We start from the raw sequence: 23,697 nt of genomic DNA, 5'->3' as shown, positions 1-23,697 counted from the left end.
TAATGTATTTTATAAGTATTGGACAATGAAACAATTCAGTATAAAAAGGTAGATCAGATACTTCGTTATCTCAATACTTTTGGAAAGAATGCATCTACAGAATATATGGCAACTATTGCTACTATTAATATGTAGTAATTTTGTATCTGTAGATTGCGTGCAATTTGCTTTGCGTCCTTCGCAATAGGTTTTATTTTGTTAAGATATAAAATAAAATTATAATTGTAGTCGAGCTAAAATTAATAGTTTTATTAAATTTTCAATATCAACTAGTATGTTTTTTCAAATTCGTTGAATTTTTTAGAGTAACCAAATAAGTCGTTTGAACCCATAAGTTCACGGCTTCAGTTGCTTGCGCATCGTGAAATTACTTAATGGAAGTTAAATTTTAGACGTTTGAGGCGTATATGTGTTTATTAATATAAAGTTAATTTTAAGCAGAACTTATGACCGTGTGTAACAGAGTGTGTGAGTGTAATATGGTTATGTTAGAGGGAGAGTCAATGAACCTACGTGCGGCATGCTGACACTGTGACTTTGACGAAAATATGTAAATAAACATGAATGATATAGGCGTTAAAATAACAGAATCTCCGAAGGACTTGTCGGGGACCTCTCCAGCGACGGAGATTGTTGACAATGAAGTTGATCCATTATCTATAGAAGACTCTGAGGTGGGTACGGCGAAGGATCCCTTGAATGTAGATGACCATGTTGAAGTAGAAGAGAAAGCGGAAAGCTGTGATGATAATGCCAAAGAAGATAATTTAAGTGAGAGCCAGATTAAAGATACCAATTTAGCTGTGCAATCTGAGAATGTTAAAGGTAAAAAGAAAATTTTCTGCACCATCCTTGGTTACATGTAGTAGTAAAATAAACAGATTAAATAATACAATATACTTCACCTAAGAAGTGCAAAAACTTGTGTTCATTTTGTAAAATTCTCATTTACACACCTTAGAAGAAGTAGTATTCTTCTCTAACATGCTATTGCCAAAAAAATTAAATTTATGTAATATGTTAATGTGTCAAAGGTGTAAAAAAACCCTAAACAGTTAACCCTTTGCACTCGAGCGGCGCCGATACGGCGCCTGGCCAACTCGAACGGCGCTGCTGCGGCGCCCGAGTGTTTTAAAACTTTAAATCGAACTAAGCTGCTACGACGCTATGGTGTTTTGTAACTGGATCTCTTTATTTACAATATGTGATATGATAGTTTTCTCAAAAGTACTTTCTGGACTAGGCTCTGTTTACATTGTAGCCAAATCTTAGCTCAATTTAGTTAGTCTCAGCATAACATTCGCTTGAAACAGTCTTGGCAGTAAATATAGCATCTAAAAAGTATTTGAACCCTAAAAATATGGAGGAAGAACAGATCAGCTTGAGTTGAAAAAATTGAAAACTTTCAAAATAATTGTTTGTGTAACCAATATATATTCAAAAAAAATTAGAAAGGGAAGACGCTATCTGCAAATTCGATTCGGCAAAGCTGGTGTGATGTGACCAACGAAGAGTTCTGAGCATTTCATGCTGTCGTAATCAATATGGGGACGATGCCATTGGCCAATTTGCAAGAATATTGGTCGAGGAATGTCGTCAGTTATATTCCTTTCTATTCAGATACATTTACTAGAGATAGATTTAGTCAAATCTTCTGGATGCTTCACCTGGAAACTATTCCAACATGTAAAACCAATCCATGAACGCGCCTACAACATATAAGTTGCGTTTTGGACTATGTCACCTCGAAGTTTTTGGATTATTTTATCCCAGGCGAGCACTCACGTGTGGATGAGTCCACTATAAAATTCAAGGGTCGAATTTCATCCATAACTTACAATCCGAAGAAACTCACAAAATGGGGTATCAGAGTTTATGCTTTAGCTGACTCAAAGACTGGCTACATTTGCTGCATTTTGCCATATTACGGATCACTCATCACGGAGTTCTTGACCAGTCAGTGACCAGTGTCAGTGTTCGCCAAATTTGGTTAAAATAGTCTTGAGTTGCTGGTTCACGCAAGCGAAAAAGGCTTTGAGTGCAAAGGGTTAATTGATTTCAATATCTTCGGGTTTATGCACTATTCTCACATAATAATACACCTTTTGATTTTCATTTACACTGATTGGTTAAACACATCATTATTGTAATTGCATGCTGATTTGTATAATTTCCAGGAATTCAACAACATGCTTGGCTTAAAAACCAATTATTTATCAACATAACAATAGTTGTATAGTTTTTAATCAAAGTGATTAATATGTCATTGATTAAAATGAAAAACTTGTCCAATATCTCATTTTCAAATTTTAATAGTAATACTTTCAGGTTCCTCTAATACCATAAAAATTATAACAATGCTAGATTATATATGCGGACAGACTTTTTAACTTCCATGATGCTTTTAACAATATGAAACCTGTTTTCATGTTGTTTAAAACATGTTAAAAATAATAAATTTGTGTATACATCAGAATCAAGATTAATTCAAGTAAACACTATGGGCTTTAAAAATCTTTAGGTATTATCTTGTTTTGTATTAATGGGCTGATTTCCACTACCAAGGGACATTGGATTCATTTTGCATTGGGGACCTCTGGTTCACTGGAGTTTCCAACAAAAGTGATGCTACCCCTAATGGGAGCAAAAACTTTTTGTAGGGCTGGTGTTGCTAAAGATAAATGTGAATACTTCAATTGCCATGATAAGAATATTTTATTGAAATAAAATGGTTTATCCAAATAAAATAAAGGTTTGGATATTTCATAAATGAGTATTTTTTGTTTTGCTATAAACTTTATCATATTTTTATTACATACTTGATTGGTAATAAATAATATAAAGCTTAAAATCATTTTCAAAAATTTACAATACTTTCTTATTCATATTACAATTAATTATTACTTACTATCTGTTATTGCACATTTTAACTTTTGTTTGTACTGCTAGAAGCTATTAAAAAGTGTGGCATTTCATTAGAAAAAATAATTAACACAATATATTTCAGAGTAATTGCTTTACAAAGAGTGACAAGTACACTTATGCCCATAAGTGTAAAAAAAAATTTACTAACAAATATTTTACATGTTCACCCCTTTAATGATTTTCATCACACTGTATATACATAAAACAATAAAATATGTGCAATATTCTAGGATGGTTTATTCTAGCTTTAAAATTGATAATCAAACTCAAATAATTATACATTGGTTAAACATGGCTTGACCTTTAAGCTAACTATGTGTGGGCACTTGTGAGCCACAAGTAATTCAAATTATTTTTAACTTTGATTAAAAGAGCTAGTGGTTAATAGAAGTAAACATAGTCATATATCTCAATCGCTGTATAAGTTTACTATATTTAATATGTGAGTTTTTAAGTATATTTGCATATTCAAACTTACTTTACATTGCTTGTTTGGAATAAAGTTAATTTGATATGTTTCAGTGATAATATTTGAAAATAAAAATAAGACTTCATTAAAAATGTTTTTATTGTAATGTATTATGGTACAAGACATTTTTTTTTATTTAATTGATTACATAGTATTGAAAGTTAAGAATAGGTGTGTTAATTCTATTATCCCATACAGACCATAGTTTGTATTTGTGTATAAGTGCTTTTTTTTTTCTATTTAACATGACATTTTTTAAATATTTATCTTTAAGAACCTTCCATGCACTTGTTTTAGGTAACAATTATCTGACATTGCATATTTGTTCCTAACAATACATACTCCTTCTTTTCAGCTGTTGGACATCTATCCCAAGGTATAAGCCTCCCCCAACCAATGAAAATAACTGGTCTTGCACAGACCCCCTCCAGTGACTTCCCTTGACCTTAACTATGTCGTCAATCCACTTAGAAGGGAGCAACATAATACATATATTTAATAAATATAAAAATAAGATAAAAATGTAAATAAATGTAATAATTCTACTAAAAACAATCTGTGTATTGTGATGTATGGGTGTTACAACAAGGTAATGTTCAATGTATGCAAGACAAAGTCACACCTGCAATCAAGTGCAGTCAGGTATAGGGCTGCCTTAATGCCTCTAGCAACTCCAACATTTGTTCCTGAAAATCCCATGCATCCTACAAGTATTTAGAGTTACTAGTAATATTGAGAGAAATAGACATATTATTAAATTACTGTGTACATTTCCAGAGGTCCCAGTAAGTAATGAAACTCCTGTAAATGTGATAGCAGATAAAATTGAAACTGAAGAAGTAAATGTCAATGTAAAATCCGATAAGACATCTGAAAGCACTGCATCTCTTACTAGTGACTCTAATAAATTGCCTCAAGAAACGAAACAGGTTGCTGTAGTCATCAAAGTTGAGGAACCAAATCCAATTAAGGAGATTGCAGTGGTTGATGTGAAGGAGGCGAAGACCCAGGAGTCTGATACGGATGTTGAGATGACCGAAGTGGTGCAGTCAATTGAAAAAACTGAGAAAACTGAACTGAAATTAAACACTCAATCATTGAATGGAGACTGTATTAAGGCGAGTGCACAAAGAAGGGAGTTTGTCCTTTTTATATTTATAAGTAGTATTGTATACAATAATTTTCTAGCCATAAGTAAACATATTAGTAATTGGTAGAAAATTCCAAAATTTATCAATACTATACCTAGTATTGATAAATTTTGGAATTATATTACCATTGCTTCTATATAGATGGGATTTAATCTCAATAATTTGGTCTATTTTTGTTTTCTTTCAACTAATTTTAAACTATAACTTTTATTTTTAATACTTTGCTAATTGGTATATATAATAAACATTGAATCTTTATTTCTTAAATTAGTTTGCTGTTTACTTCAAATTTGAAACAAATTTAATTACGTAATTTTTTTTATTTGAGTTATTTCATAGTATTTGTATATCTTGTAGGAAGAACAAACAGTAAAGAGAAGAATAAGTGAAGATGTTGACACAGAGCCACCACTGAAGAAACTCTGTCAGGAAGTGGAAAAGACCTTCCCACAGCACGACCTAATGATAAATGACTACATTCAAACTGCCACTAAAAACAATGTAGATGAAATTCAAAGGCATACAGAACAGTTGCTTTCTGAAATTCAAACATTACGAGAACTAGCACAGAAGAAGGAACATGAATGGAACAACATACTCCATTTGAAGAAAGTAAAAGAGGAAATTCTATTAAGACTACTTAGACGTAAACAGGTTATATCTTTTGAAAAATCTGCGGATGTTAATGGTGGGGAGCGAACTGATTCCTATGAGTATTTAAACCAACCTAAAAACTTAGCGATAGACAAGAGTGATGAAATCTCAGGCTTGGCAATAAAACAGCCAAGTTCCCCTATGGTCAACCCTATTCTTCAACCACCTGTGATGCCAGTTACAACACATTTCAACCACATGTCAGGCCTCCCTCCACCATACGATAAAGCCACACATATGCAATCTATGCCAAAGCCAGTATTTCCACAACCGTTACTATTGCCCGGGCCAATGCCAGGCTTCCCTAGAGATATGAATGGTCAGCTGCCGACTAGTTTTGGCCTGCCAATGGGTCGACAAGGGCCGACTAAGGATGTGAAGTCTATAATAGCGGATTACCGGCAAAGGAATCCTGAAATTACGCCAAGACGAGGCAGAAGGATGAAGTCAATATTAAACCCCAATATGATGAACACACCGAGACCTATAGCTCCTAAGGTTGATAATCTAAATAGTTTTAGTAATCTCAATATGCTGTTTAATAATTTGGATATGGTGAGTTTATTTTTATACTTTTGTATGCAAATATTTAATTTCCAATTATTTCGAAATAATTTTAATCAATCTCTATTGTAGTATATACAATATGCAATATTTGAACACAGTTTAAAATTTCTTGCTTCAAAATCGTATTACAGAAATTTTATACCCATTATACATAAACCAAGGATATGTTTTTTTTACTTTGTTTCTTAAGATACTAATCTTACTATCAGGTCATTCTTTTTGTCCCATCCATTTATATAAATGTACCTTAAAAATATTGAGGTATATTTCTTTACTGTCTAATTAAGTGTGTATCTTCTAATTAAGTTTTGTTCCTACACTGCATATAGATCTTATAAATATAGAATTATTTACAAAAGTGATAAAAAAGTTCATTGCTGTTTCTACTTGTAATTTTTTAATGCCTGAAATTTATACACATGTGTTGTTGCTTTGAAATACAAATAATTAGTTTATGTGATTATATTTACTGGTGTGTAGCAAAATAAGGCACAAGGATTTTGAGAAATTTCTTCATGGATTTCTAGTGTACATGATAGTCCTAATAAGAAATCCTAGTAGGATTATTGACACTCAAGGTATTAATTGACTTTGAAAGTAGAATTCCTTATTATTAAGTGCTCCTTTTTTATATGTTTTGTGTGGAGTATGTCAAGATAGGGGTGGTTTCTAGTGAAGCCACTCCTTTACATATATAGCTACATTTGTTCATTTCAGCCTTACTATGTCATGCCTTTTCAGGTGTTTGACATTTTTTGACTATGTAATAATTTGGACAACTGGCTGTTTTGGATGGTTAGCAAGCCGTTCTTGGTAGGATTTAGCCAATGCTATATACAAAGCTTATTTTGCTATATGTTGGGTAGCCAAAAATTATATTTTACTAGGTGACTCAACTGACTTCCTTCCTTAGCCTCAGAACTTAATATATTTGAAAAAAAAAAACTATATTTAAAGAAAAATAATGTTTATTGTAATACTGTTTGGTACACGACACTGAAAAGCATGTTGATTATGGTAATTCCCCCTGTAGAACTATATATGAAAACAGCTGAAACGATGCAACATTGCTATTATCTTCTGGTGCTTAAATAAACAATGTTTATTCTATTTCCACATGGTAGCAGGCAACGTACAATTGGCTATGTTAAAAATGTGGATTTACAATGATAGTGTCAAAAATACTTAGGCTGTGATCTTGTACAAAATATTTAAGGAAATTAAAAAAAAGACGTGAATAAAATACGTAACATTTTCCTCGAGTAATGGCCTAAAGAAAGTCAACTACCGAAGGTGTTACCGGTGATGATTTAGAAAGTTGAAATGTGGTCTTACTCTGATAATCATTGGCACCAACGACCCATGTAGGGGCAGCATCCTATATGGCACGGGATTTCTACCTCTGCGAAATGGAGTCAGGTTGCCAAGTTGAAGTGGGCAGGCCACGCAGCCTCAAGGTTCTGGAGAGGATACCACAGACCGAACTCAGCCTAGGACGCCTATACAGTGAACAGCCGATCTCGTTAGGCAGGAGCTAACTCCCTATAGAGGAGGTATATGTTCACCTTTGGACGTCTCACAGTTGAACTGTTAATATAACATATTACTGTTATTGTACTTGCTTCTATTACAGACCCATTACTAAATTTTGACTATAATTATGATGCATTGAAATCGATTACGGTATCGATTTTCTGTGAGCCTTTGACTTATTTACATTTTTTTTTAAATTTAAATCTATGTAATTCCAAAATTTAATTTAATAGTAATACATTTATGAAACGTACACATGTAAGTTAGCATTGAAAGTGTGGTTTCTATCTCTATTGGAGGTAATACGAAATCAATAATACAATAAGAACTTGAACTGGTGACCTTTTGCATTAGGACCGGGTCTCATAGAGTCATGTAACAGTCGCACTTGGACCATTGTTAGACTGCGCAATGTACACTTGAACTTTTGAATTTATAATTATTGCAGTTACGTCATTGTGCGCGACGTAAATTGACAAAATTCCCACTGTTGGTAGTATATTAAGATTTATTAACCCTTTGGCATATAACTACGGCTTTCGTTTGTGGAACAAATTTTTCACCACGAGTCTGACTCATCATGTAAAACAACAAATCTGAATCGTGGTATAGTCCAAAGGTTTAATCAACTAAGTATCAATTTATAAATTGCTATTTATGCATCATTCCCTTTATAATAATAAATTATTTTTTGTTCACTTTGTTGCACGAATAACACTGCATGTGCGGAGGTGGCTAAATATTGGTCCTTTTTTTTACTTAGGATGGACTTCCGCAAAATAACGCCTGATTCCATTAAATAAATTATTTTTGTTAACCGACCCATTGAATAAAATTGCACCCCAGACGTCTTTACATTACTGTTTATACCTAAACACTGTTTATTATTTAACAATTGCTTTCGTTGCGCTGAAATATATATGTCATACAAAATAAAGTTTTGTAGTACACGGTTGAACAGTTGAATGACACGGCGCGCCACTGATTTTCTTGTAAACTTTGACTCGTTTAGGCCAAGGGGTTAAAACCCCTCTTAGGGATGAAAGCGAACCCGATAGATGAAAGAATAATTTACTATACTCACGAACGGATTGATGTGACCAAGAATTTTGTTTAAAAAAAAAGGAATTCCTGCGATTAGCATTTCTATTTTGACACATTGTTGACCTGAAATTTTACAGAAAATTTATCTCATGTCACCGGATATTTCGTAATTGGATGTGAAAGTAAAACAATAAATATGAAGTTTATTTATTTATTATTCAACTTTTAATATACCTTTCTGTATGATAAGTTGTGTAACAATCACCTACATATCTACCTAACAATTTTTCGTATATATATATATATATATATATATATATATATATATAGTTTCACTTCGTTTTCTCTTTGAAGAACATACTCTGCACTCTCTAGTCAGATTTGCTTTTCTAGTGACTATTATCTCTAAGACGTGGTTTCTTACTTGTCCGGAAACCCTGGTTTAATATCATGTTCATTCCACTCTTCTACCAAATCGTCATCACTATCAGATGCTATTATATTTCTTTTTTTGATATTTAGGTGGTCTAATATGAGAGTCGCTCTTTTCTGATACAGTAACATACCAGTCACTACAATTTGATTCATAATCACTCGGTCAGTCTGCGTATGATACATTGAAAGATTCTTTATTACATTCCGTCGTTTTTTTGATTATTGAATATTTTATACAACAAAAGATTTTGCGGGTCTTATAGGCGAGAGAAACAGCTTGTGTTATACGGAACAATCGCATTGTATGGTCGCCAATACAAGAAAAAACAAGTTAACACACGACACAGGTCAAAAATCTAAGAGTAAGACAGTGGTCCGCAACCTTTTCTTTATCTACGGCACATTAAAATCTTTCCTAGAAATTCGCGGCACACCGAGAGCTAATTTAGAGAGACGAGTGAACGTGACGCGCCACTGTGTGTCAAATACAAAATATGATTAATGAAAAATTGTAAAATTTCAATTTATTAATTTTTACCGCGGCACACTTGTATCCCACGTACGGCGCACCGTTTGCTATGTTGTTGATATTTGATTGTTTGATTTGATGTGTTGATATTTACAGTCATTACTTGTGTGTGTATGAAATTAAAGTCTCTTTTAATGGCATCCTTTCATAAAAAGGTATGTGGGTTTTAAATTCACCCTTAAAAAGAGCAAAAATTCTCGGATGGCATTTTTTGTCGTCAATTTTCAAATCGGTTAACAATGTGTTAAAATATTATGTAAAATAAATTGATGCAGTACTGACTTGGACAGTACAACAGACTATAGTGTCTAAAGTAACTGGCCTGTCCCACTCCAATATTTAAAAAAAATTTAGCATATATCAGAGTGAACACTACATATTTTTTATTAAGATCTATATTCCACAGATATTAGCGTCTGTGCCTTTGTTTACTGACTAATTATTAAATATATATTTTTTTTGTCATCGCTGTATTGTTTGTTTTTGACGATGCCCTAACAATGTCATGTTTTTAAAAATACGGTTCATTCGATCACTTTATCATTCCTACTCCATATTGCCATCCTAAGGTTGTACGTCAGTATCTGGCCGATGGTTTTCTGATCTACCGTATGAGGTTGATTTATTGATCATGTTCTACTAATGAATGTAGTGTTAATTAGTACTTCCTCTATAGTTTCGGCTCAAGTGAAACACTATTAACTAGAAAAATTATATTTACGGCTTGGAGGAAGCCTTCACCCACGAAGGATTTCTTGTAGATTAAAGTGACCTTTCTAAAAGAAATTAAAGGCTTTATATATTAACGATTAGGGAAGCCCAGATACTTTGGCGGATCTCGAAAGGTGTTGTCTTTTAATAGACGTCTAGTATTCTGACTCTAAGGTCTGACTATTGACAGGCTTACAATACTACTAATTTGGAAAGCGTTACCGCTGAAAATTGGCGGAAGAACCTCCAGTAAGTGAAAAGCGACTTCACCGGCGAAGGCTTGTTTGTAATGTGAATCGTTTTGTACGTGTTCTGTCTTAATTTCGACCGGAGGACTGATGATATGTTTCGTAAGCTTTAACATGCGAGTAATAAATTCATCATCATTCCGACCGTCATCTGTCTACCTTGGACGTCCTTCTGGATATGAAGCTTCCTCACCTCCATTTCAACTTCCTAATTCGCTGGGCTGTCGGTTGACTTCGTTAATCTCGTAAAGCAATCACGAGTACTCTTCAAGGTTCGTCGATTGTGAGCTTGCCAAGGTCAGAAGTGGGAAACCACCGTCTCACTCAAAGATGATCACCTTGCACTGCCCGTGATCTTGGCTATGTCGTCGGTCCTCCTAGTTGGAGGGCTACCCATGCCGCGTCTACCGGCTCGTGGTTCGGAGTGATGTGTCCTGCCCACTGTCACTTCAGACGAGAAATTCCTCGAGCTACGTCGGTGACCTTGGAATCGAGAAGATTCGATCTCCGAGCATTGCTTTCTGGGTGATTTTAAGCCTTATCATAAGGCACTTTTTTGGTATCGTGAGAAATATTTAGAATGGATGGTGCCCAGTCCTCTGGAGGAAGTACAGTGTTATGTGAGATTACTATCCACTGAAACCAGTGGTCGTCTTCAGTACCTTTGGCGTCTCCCTTGCCCCCTCAATACTATGTCAAGACACATCCCGGGAGGAAGCTGTGCCTCCCTCAACAACTTATAAGGCCTAACCTGAGCGACCCCTGACTTACCACAACTGAATATACATGAAAATTGACTCTGTAAGAAAAGGACCAATATTTAGCCACTTCCGCACATGCAGTGGTAGTCGTGCAACAAAGTGCACCGCCCGCCAGCCCAACAGAGTCTCTGTGTTTGGCACTAATCGGTGTAACATAACTCCTGAAGATGCCCCGTGGAGGGGTGAAACACGTGTTGAGTGATTTGGCGGTGGCGGTTGTGTGATTCGCATTGTTTGCCGCATACGCATTTATCAGCGACTACCACTGCATGTGCTGAAGTGGCTAAATATTGGTCGTTTTCTTACTTAGGATGGACTTCCGCAAGGTAACGCCTGGTGGTATTAAATAATTGACTCAGTCTTTTAAATATCATTGTTCAAGGGCTTTCGTTAGATAGTTTCAATATTTCCGTTGCTTACTCTGGCACGAGGCGATCGTGTGCACTGCCAAGTGGCGAGCCGACCTTGAGCGAGCGCAGTCGATTTAATAATTACACATCCTTGACTCCAATTCGCGTCCGCGTTCGGTGCGATGCCGGGAGGCCGTGGCGGAGCCGCGAACGAATTGACTCCGCGTAAGTAGGGCGCTGCGGCCGTGTGCCCACGGCTCGCGGACCGAACGGGTCGGAGTTCGAATTCAAAGGTCGTTAAAATATTTTTTATTTAATAAAATTGCATAACCACATACAGGATGTTTGGTTATTATTTTATACCTATAAACGCTATAAATACGTGAATAATTGACTCGCAACTATGAAATTAATAAAGATTAGCTTAATGATAGTATAGTAAGAAAAAGCGTTTTAAAATTATTACTGCATATTAAAACTAACTATTGTTTACTATCTGCTCCTACCTGTACTGTCGGAAGTTAGCCGTGTCGCATTCCTATCGAAAAAAATGATCTAAGATATTTCAAAGTGATCACTCCGTACACTTATTCGACAGTGAATGATCTGTATATTCGCCCCTTTAAAGCGTTTACTGTCAATTTTCAATCATCCTGTATGAGGGAACACAAAATAAAAATATGTCAAAAATATACAATAGAAATCTTAACAATACAAAGATATCACGGTAATTTATTCCAGTGCGATACTAAGAAGGAATAAAGCCAGGTAGATGATTTAAAACATCGCAAAGAAAGATATATATAGTATCAGTGAATATGACAGTGTTACTACGGTATACGTTCGCTAATTTGTACATAGATACCAGGGCTGTCAAACTCGCGGCCCGAAATGATAATTTTTGCGGCGCAATTAATATATCTCACGAAATTAAAAATAAAATGGAAATTTAAATTAGGAACGAAAACAGCATATCAAATTATAGTTTACTGAAATTGTTGGCCAATATTTTGATGAATATGACAAGTATCAGGAAGTACGATACCCGGCGACAAATATTGCACATCGACTTTGGAAAGAAACAATCGGCTTCGTGGAGCACTATCTCTGTCCCGCACTACCTATGTGACGTTTTGTCAGTCGTATTTCGTGCGACAGAGGTAACGCTCTGCGAAGTCGAAATTAGCCGATTGTCTCTTTCCAAACGTCGACGTGCAATATTTATCGCCGGGTACTGTGTATGGATTATGATATACAGTTAAAATAAATATTGTTTAACACTAATGTGATTAAAGTTCAATAACACGAAGCGTAAAATTTTACTAGAACTTTAAAAAAGCGCATATATTCCCGCACGTCAGTGTAAGGCGATGCAAACATTGGTTTTTCTGCGGCTTACTTAGCCTAAGTTGGTATCCATATATATATATATATATATGCTTGCACTATTTACACCATTCTCTTTACTCTTTTCTCCCACTTCACCTGCTTCCTTATGACCTCAATTCCCGATCTTAGCGAGTAAACACAAAAACATTTCGCCTGCTATCGGTATTATGGTGATCAAGAATAGTCTCACATTAAAAGCGAATATTTGAAAGCTGTAAATTGATAAGTTTAGAATTGAATTTTATTTTTTAAATATATGTATTATGTCACATTTATGAATGAAAAACTACCATTGATGGAAGTTTCGAAAAAAAAATCCTTAAAACAATAGTTTTTATTATTATATTGAACAGTTACGAATCGCGAGTTATATATAATTATTTGCTTTTCAGAACCAAAAGGCAATGTTGGAAAGATTGCAGCAGATACAAGCCGGCGGGCTCCCCAACGGTCTCTCATTCAAGGACGTGCTCGTCCAGTTCGCGAACATGCAGCAAGCTAACCCCAATCTCATGCCAACACGGCCCATGGACACCATGACCAACAGACCCGAACACCACATACGACCGGAAGGCAGACGGAGACAGGAAAGAAGTCACGAGGAATCCCACGTCCCCAAACCGGCTGAGCGGCTAGCATCGCCTAGCCCAAGGCTCCCTCCCCCACCTCCATACCCTGAAATATCACTGTTGCCTGTCACCACAAGCCAGGAGACCTCGCAAACACAAAACTCTCTGCTCCACGGCATACTAACGAAGGTGACTAATATTTTGGTGTCCCATTACCGAACACTTACAATCAATTACTCACACATAGAATTAGTTTTCATATATTAGAAAATTAGGTGGCTTCAAATTGGGAGTATACCCAAATTGACGACACTGTTTAATGTAATGTGTTAAAATAATTCATATTTATGAGCAAAAGGGATTGACAATGTAAAATAAACATTCACTGTTATATTCTGCATTAAATTTATTATTTTCGTTTTTATTTTGGTAGGCTATGCAATTACAGATTTAATGTAAACACTATCTAATGTACTAATCTTAATGCATATCCGGCCAAAATATCGATAAACTTTTAAATACAGATTAAAATATCATCATTTGTCCATCCCTAATTTCATTTGTGTCACAGAACGTTCGAAACTTTTGAATTAGATTGAATGGGTGTTGCCAACCTTCCAGCAGGTGTCCCCTGCGTCTCAGAGTTTCTCTCCGACGTTGGCTAAACTGCTTACGTCGCCGGAAAGGAAACAGAGCGCGCCAACGTTGCCAACTTTCGGTCAGGCCAAGGTACCACCTTAATGTGTACGAAATAAGACCCAAATTGGTGTGCTGATTGGCCTCGATCATTCCAAATTCCAAATTTAGATTTTAAGAAATAAATTAATTTGCTGTTTTGTAAACAGTTTATATCGCTGTCTATATATATATATATATCAAATTGAACATTAAAAATGTTTTTAGCTATGTAATAAGGAGAAACAAAAGTTTTTTGAACATTTATCTCTGTCTCGATTTGGAGATGTGTGTGAATTTTATGTACAACGGTTTACAAAGCAAATCCGTAATACGAGAGAATTATTTAAAAAAAAATCAAAACAGTATATGGCAATGCTCATTACTAGTGATAATGCCACTTCATATTTCAAATTGTAACACAAAAAAATAAAAATAAATAAGGTAATTTTAACTCCATCATAACGCATTATCCATGCATTAACTCACGATAGATTTAGTAAGAGAAACACCATTGAAATTATTTAAATATAAATTATAGTTCCAAGACTAAGTTTGCAGTTAATTTATTTAATTTGGTTGTAAGAACTTTAAGGAGTGGACGCCATAGACCAGCATGCATGCGCTGCGTAAGATATCCACCTACAAGGTGTTTGTCTCTGGAAGACTTGATGCAGGCTTCCAACTAGTCCTATTATACCCTGGGGGTGGGGGTGGGGGGCTATGCCCAGCAGTGAAGTTCTTATGACTGAATTGATGAAGATGACTGTATGTCATGGAAATAATGCATGCGCTTTTTTTCTTCTCGCTTGTATGAAATGCACTAATGCACGTGTTTCCTTTGCCTTGTATATTTTTTTTCATATTCTAAATATGAATTTAGTCAATAAATTACAATATTTGCCCAGTATAAGCTTTGTATTAACATATACATAAACGACATTTCACATTAGCCTTGGAACTAGAAAAAATAAATTGTGATTCAAATCACGTTTTTATTTAAATCAGTTAATTATGGTATGTGTTTATTTTTGGATACATTCATGTGATTATTGGATTTTTATTTCTTAAGTGAAACCTGTAATAGGTATAAATTTGTGAATAATGTTTCATAGTAGAATGTGTGTTTAGTCGCATACGCGTTTTCAGAATTGTGGTGAGATCACAATAACTCCAGTGCAGCCTACTCCACCGCCGCCAGAACCTCAGCCTGAGAAGACGGAGGAAGTGGTTCAGTTGGTCAGTACCCTTACATTTTTATACTAGCTGTCATTTGCATTCCACGCGTGGCTTTTATCTGACATTGCTCTGCTCATATGGCATTTGCATATTTCAGTTTGAGAAGGTCGAGTTCAGAGGGCATTTATCCTAAGTCCTCTTTAAAAGTAGCATATTTCAGGGCTTCCTGGAGAACCTCGGCTTAGGCAGCTGTGTAGTACAATTGAGTTGAGTTTACTGAGTTAGATGACTTTAATATGTGAGTGCCACATTGTGTGGCAGTAACGCGGCAGTTGCTGTCTGAGCAGAAGCGGCTTTACGTAGGGAGCAGAGTGCAGAGGTTTTTCCAAAAAAAAAAAAAATATTTTCCACCAATCGTAGTGGCCTATATCCCCCCCCTCCATTTCGTGTCGCGTGCAACCTAAAGCGTGGTACAGCGGTTTTGGTATCATTAAAATTGATTAAGGTGTAGGTCCAGACTAGATCCCGAGAAAGTCCCGTTTGTCATTAAAAATATGTTTGGCGTTTCGTTTTGTCAGTCATGTCGGACGACCTATACTTTTATCATTCTTTTATTAGATGAAACGGTAAATACACCAATAATTCGCTATGCGTCGTTTCGTTTTGCGTTTTTTTTTCGACGTTGCGTCGCTGCCTAATTAGTACTAATTTTGTCTGTGCGTCGTTAGATTTTAGAGGTTGCGTTGTTTTAGGTTCGAGTCTTTAATTTTTTTAAAAACTTTATTTTTCCAAAAGATGGCAATACTTTTGTTTTTAATTGCGCCATGCCATCAAAACTCGGGAATCCCCTTTCTAACAAAAAATCAACGCAATTTTAATAGTTTTATTTTCACTTTGTTTTGCTAATTTTGGAATTCAGTTTCAATTACGTAGTGTGTTGTAATGTAGCGCTTTTTTTAAAAGAGAATAATAAATTTATACAAATTTTAACGTGTTGTTGCTGGTTACAAAAAAGGTATATATTGTTCCAATTTATTTATTGGCAGAGTTATATTTGTTTTTTAAATATTTACTTTGTTCAATTTTCTTTTTAAAAAGTTGTATTTTCGTAACCTTGGAATCTATCTTCGATCTTTACATGGTTTGATGTAGAAAATCTTAATTCACTTTGCGGCGTTTCAATTTGCGTCGTGTTTTTTTTTTCTTTGGAACGTAACCACGGCGCAAAGTGAGGTATTGGTGTATATAAAGAGAAATAAATCCCCAGGACGATGAAGAAAGTCCCGCGTCGGAATGCTCTGGCGGGGGCTCGCCTGCTGGCTCGGGATCCGGGCGCCTGGTGATCGACGAAGGCGGAGAGGCGGGCGCCGAGGCAGGCGCCGCGCCGCTGTGCCAGGGCTGCCGGCGCCGCGATGCGCAGTTTGTGTGCGCGGGCTGTGCCAACCAGTGGTACTGCAGCCGCGATTGTCAGGTATGTCTACCTGGACATGAACTCCTGCTTATTTAAAAGAAAATAAGTTTTAAGACACGTTATCTGTATTAGTAGTTACTTTGTCTTCTAGCATTCCAAGATTTGTTGTGTCATCATCATCTTCATTTCAACCATAGGATGTCCACTGCTAGACCTTGGCCTAGATAAATTATTGTGTAATAATGAGTGTGAGAGTACACCTGCTAGTAAATAATAAACTTCCCATAGAGACTTCTTGTAGAATGGACTTATTTTGCCGGTTTCTGTGTCGAAAACATTTTGATGGTAAACAGCAATGTGAATTCTGGATTGTCACCACCACAGACACCGCTTATATCACTACCGACGAAGCTGCCAATACTACCAATATCACTACAACTACTTCCGACAAGAACAGAACGGAAATTGTTAAAAAAAGGATTGATAGAAGATTAAAGACTGAATGAAGAGGAAAGATAGATCATACAATGAATGATAGAGGAGTAAGGACATAAAAATAAACGTATGTGAAAATAATTATTAAAGAATGTCAAACATTGTCATACAATAAGATGGGATATACGAGAAGCCCCCAAAAGCGGAGGCCATAAAAAAACTTCTTCCAACAAAATGACTATATATATATATATATATATGTAGTGTTGGTAGAAATGGAAGCTTTGTTACAAGTAGTTGTAGTATATTAAATGTATAGATGATATTGGTAGTAATAGTAGTAGTGTTGGAAATTATGTTGGTAGTAATGGTTTACTACCAACATAATTTCCAACACTACTACTATTACTACCAACACTACTCCCATGACTACCTACCAACTACAATCACTACTACCAACTATACAATCACTGTTTATTAACTCGTCGAAGTCGAAATGAGTCTTACCCTCTTTAACTAGATTAAACACATACAGTAGACTTTTTTTGTAATTTTAATTATTATAATTTCAGGTAGCAGCTTGGGACGAGCATTCGGAGATGTGCTCCGGCTGAGGTCGAGCGCGCCGCGCGGACGTCAGCCACGTGGCACAGCACACGTCTACACTCTCATCTGCCTTATTTACTGTAATTAGTTAAGGTTCAACTATACACACATCTATTGCTGGCTGATTGGTGAATCTCTGAGTGCTTGCGTGGAACTTATACGTTGAACAAACATGCGGACGGAATATAGAATACATATTCTTATATTATTTGGATATATACAAAAGGTATTTGTATCTGTATCATGTTAGCCCTTGACCTTAGCTATGTTGCCGGTCCAACTATCACCTACCCACGCCGCGTCAACCGGCACGTGAACCACTCGATAGGTATTCGCGTAATATATACAAATATATATGTAACATATTGAGCTATTGCCTTAAGCAAGTTAGAGCTTGAATTCTATACAGACGAAGATATTCAATTGGCCATTTATTTACAGAAAACTTAATAAAATTGATTCCTAGTAAATAGGCTTCTCTCTGCAGTGCTTGCCTTGATATTACAGTTTCTTATCGGCTCTACTATATTCGCCGGACAGAGCTTAATATACAACTTTTTCAACTGCACTTTTGTGAGTGAAAGGGACAGATGATTTTATTGAGCATCAACAAATCTAAAGATGTGTTTACACATAACTTATAGGTTATCAAGTAACTTAACTTTTTTTTTTAATTTAGTCCAAATATTTGGCATTACCTAAGAGTATATCACATTAATAATAGTTTTTGTCTATGCGATGAAACTAAACCATATATTTCTTTTTCATTGGCAAATGCGAAATATGTAGCAGTAGCTATCATAAATATTTTGCGAACTATGTAAACGAATTCTTAAATTGTTATAATTTCTAATATTATCTCTGTTCGGCAAACGTTATTAGAGCCACATTATTTCGAATCTTATTAGACACGTGTTCCAATAAATCAAATACAGTAATGTTATATGCTACTACAATCTGGTGTATATCTACCAAAACCACTGTGCCTCGCCTTAGGAAAGGGTGGGGAGATGGGGCGAAGAGAATGAGCGCTACCGTAAGTATTGACGGCATGGAGCGGCCGATACTTCCCCCGTTCCGCTGTGTGCATTCCTAAGGCGAGGTACAGCGGTTTCGGTAGTTTACTTGTTTAAATAACATTAATAACATTACACTAATATAACATTACTTGTCTAAAGATCATGCGCTAATTTATCCTATGAAAGATTTTGTATCACAATATTGTTTAGGTATCTGTTATAGGCAAGTGGTACTTACTGTCACTTTCTATAAGGAGCCTAATCGCCAAGATTGTTGCGTCTTTTGAGATATAAATTGTGTTCCAACAAATGTGTTGGATCGGTTCATTAAATATCGTGTCCGAACTTCTTTTCAAGAGAGGGTAGAATTTTTATATTTCCTTATTGGATTATATATACTGGTCATTTGTGCGTTTTAAGAAGAATAGCCAAATAACCCAATTTGATAGAACTACAATTATATTGGGCACATATGACATCCTATGAAGTAAAAAAAACCGTTTTCATGTGAACTCTGGTCTGAAAAGAGGTCACAATAAACTCGGATGGTTTCTATTCTTGATCACATTTACAATAGGTTTAATACAGTATTTATTACTGTATAAAGACGTATTTTTAATATTTTTTTAACCACTTCAGTACAAGCGTCTACGGTGAGAGCCACAGTTGAATGCTCTTTAAACACATTTGTGAAGAGAGTGTTTTACATTACAATCAGATATTACTTGTAATTTAATTAAGAAAGTGTTTGTTTTTATTTCGGTGTTTCAATACGTTGAGATTTATAATAAAGATGAGAAATCGATTCGTTGGCAATAAATCCTGTAAGCTCTTTGGCCAGTCTCACTCTCCAATAATTCGTACTAGTGTATCAACAGCTGCAAGTTTTGGTAATTTAATTATAAAAACTGCCGGAACAATGACTGACGCACTCCTAGAAAACTGACCAACAAAGGTTTTTTTTCCTTTAGATAAAGAGTGTGCGGAGAAAATAGCACTATTGCTGAATAAATATATACCCAATGTCATACTGATACGGTGCATCACGTTCACATAATGTAATTATAACACAATGTTATTGCAGAGGTAAAATTTTTTGGGTAACAGCTAAAGTCTACGCTCGCAGCCGAGTAAGGTTTTATGGCCTATGACCACCATTTCAAAATGGTTAATCTAACATGGTCATAAATAATGATTTAATCAATAATTAACATTTTATGGTTTTAAAATCGAATGAAATAAAAAAAAAACTAGAAATGTATTACGGGGCGTCTTTACAGCTTATAAAACACACACCAATGACATTTCTCAATAGTGTTGCCAACAATAAAATTATAAAATAAATGCATTCAATAGTTACGTCCTCCAAATTGCTCCAAAGCCAGTGCTTTCATTCTTATATCCAAAAAAAAAAAAAAAATTACGTAATGTTATAAATATTTGAACAACCGTAATGATATAATTAGGCATTCCTAAATGAAAATATTGAATGAAAATAATTATTTGAATGAGCATTTTCTATATAGGCAACTTTATCCTCTATAACATATGTATATATGTGTATACTTATTTTTTGTGGCATACTAATTCTCTAAAATTATCCTTGACACTGTGTTCGTATTTTTTTTAATATTTAAAAATCAAATTTAATTATTTTGACTAGATTGATTTTTTATTGAATTATTTAGAAAAACGAACCCTGTAATATATGAATTTATTAATTTAAAATGCTTAATGTGGTCAAATTTTAACTACTAATATTAAAAACGCAAGTCAATATACTTTGACAAAAAATCATTAGATCGCTTTTTTAAAGTTATTTTTTTCCCTGTAGTGCTACCGTAATCGCTATACCGCGCTATAGGAAATCGCGGAAGGTGGGGATCGAGGAACAGAGCGGGCAATACGGAGAGTATTGCCGTCTCGCCACGACCATACCTAAGGCGCGGTACAGAAGTTTTGGTAACATAATGCAATTCGACAGCTAGATTCGTCACAAATGTCAATCGATATGTTCCTTGTATCATAATCAGAGATAATCGGATGCATTATTGCAATTTCTTAGGAGACTATGGAGGCGGCTTCAGTGATTTATATGCAAGTGAAGTAAAGGAACTATTATAGAAGTCTATCTGTAAACCAACAGGCTTATGTGCCGTTATTGCAAAAGTTCTCTCTATAATAATCCAACACTTCAACTAAAAAATTATTTAGTTGAATTTATGAACTCTTGTGTTAAGCAAAAATCAATATACTTTAATAATGACTATTTATTTTCTTTTTATATCAAATAATATTAATTTGTACAAAATGAAATGAAATAATACTAAATGAAGACAATAATCAATTATGTAAAAAGTTCATCAATAAGTTATATACTTAAATGAAAACTCGGATATTACTCGAGGACTCTTAAAACAAAGAAATGGTTGTGTATTATTAAACATTTATTCTTGTCTCCATCAAATTGTACTGTACTATGTTTGTTTTCAATGCACCTGTACGAGTGTAAGGGACAAACGAAATTAAAAGATGTGTTTACACGTGAATACTTCTTTTAGGTAGGTATGTAAATAAAAATTGGATAATTTAATTAAATGTCAGTTTCTGGGTATGTATATATATATATATATATATATATATATATGTATGTATGTACACATATATGAATCCTCATTTCTCACGGTTAAAACTTGAGAATGGCTTTTGATATCATACATTTTTTCTTCAAATGTCATTTTTTTCACAATGTCAAATGTATGTGGCCAATGATACTACTTATTTAAGCATCGGGAAATAGAAATAACAATGTTGTGTTTCAGAAAGCATTATCATAAACACAGTTTTGAAATATTTTATTAACATTTGTAACGTTTATTCATAGCTAAGAGAGGTCAATGTTGGGTCACCTGGTAAATGATAACATTAGTCTGTTAGTGTATGACATACGGTTTTCTTTATACGACCTCTACGAAAGGTCCAAAAACACGTTCAAGTTGTAGGGCACAACATAGAAGCAAGATGACGCGTCCGCACCGCGCAAACAACTAATGTAGACTGACATTTTTCCTTCGTGTAAACGCATCTTTATCTCATTTCTAGTAACCAATATTTCTTGTTTCAATCCTGTCCAGCGAATACAGTTTAGCATAAATATTTTAATTGATTTAATATTGGGTTTCATTGGATCAACATTTTTTTGTTTCACTTTTTTGTGTTTGGATATAATTTGATAAATATTTGTTTCATATCAAAATATGACATTTGGTTGATGTGAGGCATTCGGTGATATTTAGTTCCTTTAGACTTTATACGTGTTTTATTTGTTTAATGCCTTGTTTAAATTTTGAAATTGTATGGAGAAGGTGTGTTTTTTGTGATAACTACTGCGTTTGGTCATCAACTGGTTTCCTCTGATGATCTGGTCGATGACGATGAAGTAAATTGTCATGAGGAAATCAGTATACTTGGATTATTAATTTATTGATATGATTATCCATTGGAATCATTCACAATGACGCCTTTTGTACCTCATGAAAAGAATGTCAGAAGAACCCAATTTGGTAGAATCTTGAATGAGATTGATCTTCCTTATAAATGGCATCATTTAATTTAAAGGTAATTTGGTTACAAATGTGACCTGTTGAAGACCTGAAAAATGGTGTTAGTGATATATATATATGTACATATATATATATATATATATATATAAACCGACGTATATCTCCATGGGCAGTTATTTCTCTATGTTCGTGATGTCTTTTTGATGACATGAGTTTAATTATTCTGTCTTGTAGTCAATCATGTATTGCTGTGCTTTGGAGGTTGTAATGTAGGTAGTTTGGTGAATACTTACGTTTTTGTAAAGTCTATTGTGAGAAGAGTAGAGAAATGAATGTAATGTATATTTTTTCTTGCAAAAGAAATATGTCTGTACATTTGTATGGCGTATTTTACGAACCGATTATGTTTAGTATTCTGTTGTCATTGAGGCGGCTATTGATCTCGTAGAGTCATCTTTCAATCATTTAATCGTGAACACTTTACTGTTTTTTTACTTTTTGTTTCTTAATCTGAAATTTAACTTTTCACTAGTAAGTGATTTTACTTTTATTGCTAATTTTAAAGATTTTAAATATAGCTTTGAGATACGGGGTCATTTGCATGGATGTCTTGGCGTTGGCTTAATATCATTCTTCTTACAATTGCGTTAGTCCTGTTCTGTTGTGAATCAGAGATCGACCAGAAGCGTGCGATGTCTAATCCAGCGGGCAGTGCTCTCCTGGCGTTCCGGTTTTCTATCCACTCGGGTGGTACAGTCCATAAGCCTGGCCTTGCAGTTTCAACGCAACACCAGTTTCCATGGTTGCCGTTGATTGCCTCTTTCATCAGTTGGTAACCCATGATGTATGTGGCTCCAAACGATGTGATGGGGCTTGCGCTCGCAGAGGTTGGTCTAATGACCAGCTGCGTCCAGCGAGTTGCCTCATTTGTATGTTCGTTGGTGGGTACCGAACGAATTAGTTGGATTCCGTCTCCCTCTGACGTTAGTGCATCGATTTTGACTTTCTCATTTCTGAATGTAGGACATCCAGCGAATTAGTCGCAGTTCGTCGAACTGAGTTGGCCCAATACCTACTGATTCCAGCAGGATTTTGACCTCCTATTTTCGATTACCGATCGGTCCAAAGTTCCCAATCAAAGATCGGGTTGCTCTGGTGTTAGCTGGGAGTACACGGAAGTTTGGCACAGGGTGCGTCTCGTCCGATGTCTCACCCAGACAGGGTATTTCTTCGTAGAGATTGTGAGTGTCTGCGTTTATGGTACTTGAGTGGTATCCTCCAAACCCTTGTTGTACTATCTGTGGTAGTACATTATCAGTTAGACTAACGGTTTTACCCGTGAAGTCTTTCGCTTCACCGACTCCTTTTAGGAATAGATACAGTGGTTGTGGGATGTTATACTCTTGGTTGTTCATAATTTTGCAGAACTCAAGCTCTGCAAAGCTCAAGTTTGCGTTTCCGCGCTTGGCTTTGA

At 35.2% G+C, this 23,697-nt stretch overlaps 1 protein-coding gene across 3 annotated transcripts; it reads left to right on the top strand.

Annotated features, from left to right (window-relative positions):
- The first annotated feature begins 172 nt into the window (after positions 1 to 172).
- LOC137933320 (titin-like) lies at positions 173 to 18,275 on the top strand. 3 transcript variants are annotated; one of them, XM_068777233.1, is made up of 8 exons: positions 173 to 825; positions 4,172 to 4,512; positions 4,903 to 5,754; positions 13,159 to 13,524; positions 13,957 to 14,064; positions 15,160 to 15,249; positions 16,457 to 16,660; positions 17,608 to 18,275. In XM_068777233.1, exons 1-8 carry the CDS (start codon positions 561 to 563, stop codon positions 17,647 to 17,649), a joined length of 2,268 nt encoding a protein of 755 aa, XP_068633334.1. In that variant the 5' UTR covers positions 173 to 560; the 3' UTR covers positions 17,650 to 18,275. The 3 variants fall into 3 exon arrangements, with proteins under 3 accessions (XP_068633334.1, XP_068633336.1, XP_068633335.1); XM_068777235.1 differs by lacking the exon at positions 13,957 to 14,064; XM_068777234.1 differs by lacking the exon at positions 13,957 to 14,064 and having other exon boundaries at positions 15,142 to 15,249.
- The last annotated feature ends 5,422 nt before the right edge of the window (positions 18,276 to 23,697 follow it).

This window comes from Battus philenor, unplaced genomic scaffold (assembly GCF_028537555.1).
Source record: "Battus philenor isolate CCGP_79_NKW_IND1 unplaced genomic scaffold, ilBatPhil1.0.hap1 SCAF_13, whole genome shotgun sequence".
Classification (NCBI taxonomy): Eukaryota; Metazoa; Arthropoda; class Insecta; order Lepidoptera; family Papilionidae; genus Battus; species Battus philenor.
The sequence above is the reverse complement of the archived record's forward strand: the minus strand, read 5'-3'. Positions and strand labels throughout refer to the sequence as shown.